The sequence below is a fragment of the Python bivittatus genome, unplaced genomic scaffold (assembly GCF_059951505.1).
Source record: "Python bivittatus isolate LINGU-HERP-01145 unplaced genomic scaffold, Pbiv_v1 ctg000850_np1212, whole genome shotgun sequence".
Taxonomy (NCBI): Eukaryota; Metazoa; Chordata; class Lepidosauria; order Squamata; family Pythonidae; genus Python; species Python bivittatus.
In genome coordinates, this window is record NW_028277112.1 from 44,068,726 (window position 1) to 44,076,755 (window position 8,030).

Consider the following 8,030-nt stretch of genomic DNA (forward strand, 5'->3'; position numbering starts at 1 on the left):
GCCAGCTAAAATATGTTTTCTTATCCAGTCAACTGCTAGCTCCACTACTCAGGATTTAAATATGACAATAAGAAAATTGTCTGCTACCAGTCACAACTTCTACATTTAGGACAAATGTTTTTTTGGAATAAAGGTCCTAGCCCTTGGGTAGGTGTCATGTTCTGAAGGGAAGCTCTTTTTTTTACATGTTTTCTGTCCAATCTACTAGGGAGGTCTGACAGACTAGATATCTCCTTGTGTGTTTTGCTATTAGCCCAACTTCTAGTTACCCACTGATTGACTCAGCTTCATATAGTATTCTGTCTGTAAGCCTGGATAAACATCCCAACTTGAACATATTCATTCATTCATTCATTCATTCATTCATTCATTCATTCATTCATTCATTCATTCATTCATGCCAGAAATAAATTATACTCAAAGCACTTGGAAAGTCTCCCAGAATTACTTTTCTTTAGAAGCTCAGGAGATCCTTACTTTAGGCTTGAGAGCATTTACAGAACACGGTACCAGAGGAACTGGAATTCTGACTCCTTTAATAAGGATAGAGAACAGTACTATAGTGACAGTCTTATTTTTGATAACACACTCTCACTAATTTTTTTCTTTTTAGCAGCTACTTATTTCAGAGATGTTCCTAGTTTTCAGCACATACTTCTTGCTTGGCTTTAGCAATCAAAAGACAGGGGAAAACCTCACCTCCCAACCTTCAGAGATGTCTATGCTTTTATTCATAAACCAAAAGAGTGCAAGCAAGCAGGACAAAGACTAAGAAAACTTTCCATTCAAATGTTTTATAAAGCCATGGTTCTTATGCTGTCTAGCATCTTTAGCTGTTGGGGCTCAATAATTAGATGGTTGGTCTAGTGAGATCAGGGTCATATAAAGCAGTGGGAGGAACAGAACCCAAGTTCAGCAGCATAGATTCCCTCAAAGACCTATATCTCCTGGGATTGGATATTTTATACCTTTTTCAGGGCTCTGATGTGTCCTGCCTACTCACCATTGCTTGGTCAAGAGATTAAAATATACTGCCACTTCTGATTGGTTAACCATTATGCTGACCTTGGCCTGTGATTGGCCAGTCCCTCTCAGTTCATCTGTTCTTTTCCAGGAATTCTGCTTCTTTATCTCTAAGTCTCCTAGGTCCACCTTCTTGAGGCCCCAAACCGTCTCCTTTTCTTTTACTGCTAGGGTCTGATAGTCTGATAAGTAGTTGCTTTCAGTCTTAACTTCTGACCAAAAAATCAACTCCACAGGAAAACTAAAACTACTTTTATTGTGAGTGGCTATAATAACAGAATCTTCCAAGTTTGATTATATTGTACCTCCTCCTACTTATAGTTCAGTGAATTAGGGAGGTGTTTGTCTCAGATTCTTCTGAATATTATCTATCTGTTATGGATTAAAATACATTTTGCACCTAATCACCTTGGCAGCAGAGCTAGCATAACTCCATCAAGGCTACTTCTTTATTCTCTACATCTATCTACTGATGATACTGAACCCCAAATTGATAGATGACCTCAACTAGCAGTTTCACATAGATGTTAAAAGAGAGTAGAACCTGAGTCATCGCTCAAGTGAGGGGCCATGGTCATCATCTCTCCCCTTCTGTCAACACCAACTGGAACTGACTACTGAGGAAGGAGGTGAACCATTGGATCACAGTTTCTCCCACTCCCAGCTCTCACAGCTGGTCCAGAAGGATACTATGGTCAATAGTAACAACAGCTGCTGAAAGATCAAGGAGCATGAGGATAGATGTACCACCTCCTTCCTGGCTCCACCACAGGTTATCAACCAGCACAACCAATGCTGTCTCTGTACTATACCCTGGCCTGAAACCCAACTGGAACAGGTCCTGATAATCCATGTCCTCCAAGACCCTCAGCAACTAGTGTCCAGTCACCTTCACAACCACCTTCCCCACAAAGGGAAGGTTGGAGACTGGACAATAACTGTCCAGTGGTCCGGTGATGGCCTTTTGAGAAGGGGGTCTGCAGGAGATAGGAAAAGAGAAATGTTCCTTTCCTTTATATAACTTTTGTTATTGTGGCATTTGTGTTGCCCAAAAAGTGAAAAGATGTGCCCAGATAAGTTACTTAGGTATTGAAATTAATCTTTTAGATGAGAATTACAAAATCATTCAGCATTTTGGCACAATTTACAAAAAAATAAAATATGTGATTTTCTTAACTGCTTATTGCATTGTTAAAAAAAAGTCTGTCATTTTAATGTTTTCATCTTTCTTTTTTAGTATTTCTTTACATTATTGTTTTATTCATGTGGATTTTACAGTACATACAGCTGAAATAGTTAGTTAGCTATGCTACCTCATGCAAAAAACAGTTAATAATTATTTGATTAATTCATTTATTTTACTATCAGGTAGAATTTGAAGATGGCTCCCAGATAGCAACAAAAAGGGAAGAACTTTACACTCTTGATGAAGAATTACCCAAAAGAGTGAGAGCCCGTTTTGTAAGTATTTGCAAAAAAGGTGTTAGAGCTACAAATCTGGACAAAGTTCCACAGAGCAAACCTTGACATATATTATAATGCTAATAAATTTTTGTAAAGATTCGGTATTTATATATCACTGCCTGAATTTCTGCCAGAATGTAGATGTCAAAATTAACATCAGTTTGTAAATATATCTTCCCTATCCCATTGACGCAAGCAGGAGGAAAAATAATCTAAGAAGACTGTGCTGGTAGAATTTATATTGCTTATTTATACTATAAAATTATGTGCCTCAAAATTCCTGATATGTTCCAGGAGTATATAGTTTAGTTTCCCTTGACCATGCAAGCATTTCAGGTTTAACATCTTACTGATACTTTACTTACAAATATATATAAGCAGACAATAGTAAAAGCAAGTTAGCACTTCTGTATCAGGAACAAACTTTCCACTCAAAGTACAATTGTTCTCCTTAAAACTAACCACAATTTATCTAATTGCAGCTACAAACTGCCTTCTTTTCTTACACAGACCTGTTGTAAAACAATCGTCCAACCTTCTCCAACCTTATTGTTGTCCTCCAATGTATTCGACTAGGGCTAAGGGTAGGGATAGTGGGTTGATTGCTTTTCTCAACAATGCATTTTACCAACAATAAATTTGTTGCCAGCTTGTTTCTGCATCAGTTTATGAATGTAGCATGAGAATGCACAAAAATGTGTATGTATTTGCTATAAAATAGAAAGTACATGAATATTTCATGTAAACATGTAGTTTTCCCTAAAATGGTGTAGGTGGATTGATCAAATTTGTAGATTGCTTATATTTATGAAGAAGATATCTCATCCATTGTGGAGGGAGGGAGGGAGGGAGGGAGGGAGGGAGGGAGGGAGGGAGGAAGGAAGGAAGGAAGGAAGGAAGGAAGGAAGGAAGGAAGGAAGGAAGGAAGGAAGGAAGGAAATCCATTACTATTTGCAGGTAGTCCTCAGTTAACGACCACTTGTTCAGCGACTGTTCAAAGTTATGATGGCACTGAACAAGTGGTGACTATGACTGGTCCTCAAAGTTCTGACGTCCCAGCACCCCTGCAGACACGTGATTGTGATCTGGGTGTTTGGCAACCTGCTTGCACTTAAAACAGTCACGTCATCGTGATTTGCAGCCTTCCCTGCCAGCTTCCCACAAGCAAAACAATGGGGAAGCTGGCAGGGAAGGTTGCAAGTTGCTCAGGTATGTCTTCCCCACCCCCACACCCTCCCTCAGCCCCTCTGCACTTCAATTGCACCCGCACACCCTCACACAACCTCCCCAAACCTCGCTGCGCTTGCACCTCCCCAGCCACTCATGCACCTTCCCCAAGCCTCGCTGTGCTTGTGCTGCACTTCCCTGGCCACCCATGCACCCTCTCCCACCCAGTAGCAGTCACTTACCTGCCTGCCAGCCTGCTTGCAAACCGTGTGGGACTTGCAACTTCCTGCCAGCTTCCTCTCTGACTTTGGTTGTTGGAAGCTGGCAGGAAGTTGCAAGGAAGTGCTCACTTAATGAGGGCAACAGGGATTGCAGAGATTGCTGATGCTAAGTGATGCGGTCACGTGACATCACGCTTTACAACCACATCACTTAGCGATGGAAATTTCAGTCCCCATTGCCATTGTAACTCAAGGACTACCTGTATTCTTTTACATAGTACTTGTAATGGAGTTTAGAATTTACTCCTTTATTGTTGGATGGCACAGAAGATGTACTGATTCCTGCTATTTGAAATTGAGACAATTTTTATTTCTGTGACTTTTCAGGGAAGTCAATTACATTTGAATAACATTCCCCGAAATCTGGGAGTTTCCCAGTACTCATGGACAAGTACTGGCATTTAGGCCTGATAATTTCATGTAAATTTTCTTACAGTAAGTCAATAAGTTTCTCATAGTTCAATTTTGGAAGCCAGACAGCTGTAGAAATCTATTTTCTGACTTTGCTAAGGCTAAATGGATGAAGCTGTGCATCCCAATCCCTTCACCTTTATTACCGTTTCATCCTCCACTAATATTTGTAAGGTGGCTTTTTTTCCACCCATTGCTTAATTTGGGCACTGGAATTCAACTCCCAGAATTCTTAGCAAGGGTCATGCTAATTGGGAATTAAGGGAGTTAAACCCCACATGTCTGGAAGGTGCCAGGATTAGGAAAGGCTTGGTATAGAGTATGGGAAGAATGGAATTAGGAGCATAACATTGACCTTATGAAAATAGAGTGATGTTTGAAGCAGGTATGATACTAGAAGGAGCGTGAGATAGCAGCATTGGAACAGGCAGTGTCAGAGCAATAGAAGGAAGTTGAACTAGTAAAGTGATTGTTTAACATGTTTGGGAATGAAGCCAAGGAAAAGATGGAGCAATGAAGAAAAGAATTGGAACACTGGAACTTCTTAGGGTTAAAGCAGACATCTTCTGCCCACTTCTAGAATAAAAGAACATGAAAGTGCTGATAATGTCAAGCACTAAAGCAGGGGCTCCCAGAGTCTGGGTCATGAGGCCCTGGGGTATCACAAGCAAGGGGGTGTTCTTAAATGCAGAGGTGCCAAGGCTTACAATTGCTTGGTTTTGTTTGTTACAGTAATTTCTCCAGAAGAAAAAGAGGGCAGCCACTGAAGAGTTTTCCTTTTTTCCCTGTAATTTGGCCAGGATGGAAGGGATGGGGGTGGTGAGGGAAGATGTCTCCCCTGCCTAAGTCTACATGAAGAATATTTATGCATCCTAGAGAATGAGCAGATTTAATTACGACTTTCTAGTTTGCATACATTCCAACATAGCACTGATAAAACACTATATATTTTTATGTCTGTGTAAACATTTTTGCCCATCCCTGCTACTCTGTTTCTGCTGTGTCATCACTCTGATGTTATCATCCCAGATGGACAGCCAAGCTAATTTTCCTATACCTCGGCTGACCTTCAGTAGCAAAATTTTCCTTTTTTTCATTTCTGCTTCTTGAATTCCAGAGCTGGGATATGGATTCTGTAAGTGTTTCACATACATAGAGTTATTGGGAAGGAGCATTCACACCCCAATGATGACAAAGTATGAAAGATGGATATTGCACAGGAGTGTGTGTGTGTATGTCTGCCTATCAACCACTCCTTCTTGACAGGGATCACTTTAAATTTGCTAGGACTGTGTCATCTGGTGACTTTTGGTTTAAGTTTTGTTCAAATGTCTAGTTTGTATACATAGCCATACAGATATATCTAGGTATAAGGACTGATAATGCATGATTTTGCTATAAAAGAGAGAAAATGATGATTTACAAATTGGTCTGTTTATAAGATGTCTATTGCCATGTTGGTCTATTAGAATAGTAAGGGTGAAAAAACTGAAACGTCAACAGGATGATTATTATTAGGACAATAAAACATATCTGGATTTGTAAGATTCTTGTTCTGGATGCAAACAGTAAAAAATATGAGGGGTGTACATGGTAGAAAATAATACCTGCTGTGGTCCATGGTATTATTTCAAAAACTTAGCAAATATTATTTTAAATTAATAGAAGTTTTTATTTAATAACTTATGCAACTGTATATAATAGTGGTGGTATACTATAATGTAGGAAAGGATGTTTGAGTATTGATGATTTATGTGGTTTATAAATATACTGGGACATATCTGACTATGTGAAATCTTAATATTAACCATTCAGCTTGACTCTGGAGGGACAGCTGAGGAAACTGCACTGTACAATGATAGCTGCACTGTGCGTGCGTGTGTGTGTGTGTGTAAAAAGGATCCAAGAAGTGTTCATCAGAAGACCTTAGGATGAGATATTGTTACCACTTCAGACTGCATATTTGTTCTTCTAGATAAAAATACCTTCTGTGTATAAAAATCTGGAATATTTGACCTAGTCTATGCCATATGATTACTGACTCTGTAGAATATCTCTAAGACTGGACTGAAGATAGACTGTGTCCATTAAATGTGAGAAGTTTTACCCTTTAAGAGGGGTACAGGATTTATGTTAAATAGATTTGTTTTACGCCAAGATAAAAAAAAAAAAACCCTCTGTCAGTAGGGGCTTTCTATAGGTGAAATATATTCTTAATTTCTGTTTTTAGTCTACAGCTTCTGATATGAGGTTTGAAGATACTTTCTATGGCGCTGATATTATCCAAGGACAAAAGAAAAGGCAGCGAGTATTGAGCTCCAGATTTAAGAATGAGTATGTGGATGATCCTGGCTACCGCAGTTTCCTGAAAGCCTCATTCCAAAAGAAGTGCCAGAAGGGACTATAAAAGAAGGAAAGGTCTCAAGTTCACTTTCTCTTGGGGTATGAAGAGGATGAAACTTATTCAATGCTGGGCAAAGAAAAACAAATGTAATCTTTTTCAAGATGTGCTCTTATTCATTCAGGTGTCTAGCTAGTGGTTAAATGCATTAAATAAATGTATATCAAGAACTTTTCTTGAAAGTATTTGGAACCCATAAAAATATCTTGATGCTAGGGCTCCAATTTAGGCTTAATTTGTTAAACATTTGAATGTCTGATTTGCATTGATCAACATCAGTTTTGGAAAAAGAAGCCCTGTTGAATAGCAGGAGTAAGAGCTACAATCAGAGCTTTGCCTTGATTCCCTGATACTTCCAAATTACCTATCTAGATCAGAATCTTCATCCCCAAATGATTTGTATACTTTCCATCAGTTTTAGCTTTCCACAGCATTCGCTAAAACAAATGCAGGTATAAAGAGCATTATGATCTGTAAGTACTGTGCTGTCATCACTTTGCACAGGGCTATTCACACTGTTTATGCCTTTACTACTTAGAGTACTACTAGTAGTACTCTCTGGCTAGGATTCAGTTAACATGGGAATTGGGAGGGGGTATTAATTATTAAAAGACAGGTGTTTCTAATGAAGGATATCTTTAGGAAAGGGATGGGGATGTATATTTAAAGAGGGATATTTTTGGCATCTATTTTTAAACTTTTTTTCAAGATATTCTTGGGGAAAGAAACAGCAATTTGTACAATAAATGCCTCATTGTGTTTATAAAATTACAGTTTACATATCTTTGCTTAGCAGGCCAGTTTTGAATTAATGTAATATAGAAAAATAATTTTGTCTTCCCTTTATAAATAATAGTCTGCAAATGTAATAGTGTTTGAAATAAATAAATGATGTCTCTTTGCTTACTAAAGTTGCAATATGCTTTGTATATACATCTAACTTCTAGAAAGCAATCAAAACATTGCTGGTCAATATATCTCTCTGAATAACTTATATACTTGTTAGACAACCTAATTGCCCTTACAAATTCTAACTCCCAATATGGAGTAAAAAATTAGAACAGACGGAAATAATTTTATCAGCAAAGTGTTTTGCAAATTCAACACTACAAGATTCCAAGAGTTCCCCATCCGAAACCACTCTTCCCGGATGCCATTTTGCTAATGTTGCAGTAGCAGAAAAGCATAGTTTCTTGTCCTTGTCATCATGCAATAAGTTTTAAAATTGCTTTAACTAGTTTTTAGTCATGCACACACTGTAACCATCTACTTATATATAGACC

At 38.4% G+C, this 8,030-nt stretch overlaps 1 protein-coding gene across 6 annotated transcripts in view; it reads left to right on the forward strand.

Moving 5' to 3' along the window:
• The window catches only part of KDM4C (lysine demethylase 4C), a 254,503-nt gene extending 246,860 nt beyond the window's left edge, over window positions 1-7,643 (forward strand). For all 6 annotated transcript variants that reach the window (XM_088129849.1, XM_088129852.1, XM_088129847.1 and 3 more), the window contains 2 exons: window positions 2,392-2,484; window positions 6,577-7,643. In XM_088129849.1, coding sequence (XP_087985975.1) covers window positions 2,392-2,484; window positions 6,577-6,753 — 270 coding nt within the window. In that variant the 3' untranslated portion in view covers window positions 6,754-7,643. The remainder of the gene's footprint in view (window positions 1-2,391; window positions 2,485-6,576) is intronic.
• The last annotated feature ends 387 nt before the right edge of the window (window positions 7,644-8,030 follow it).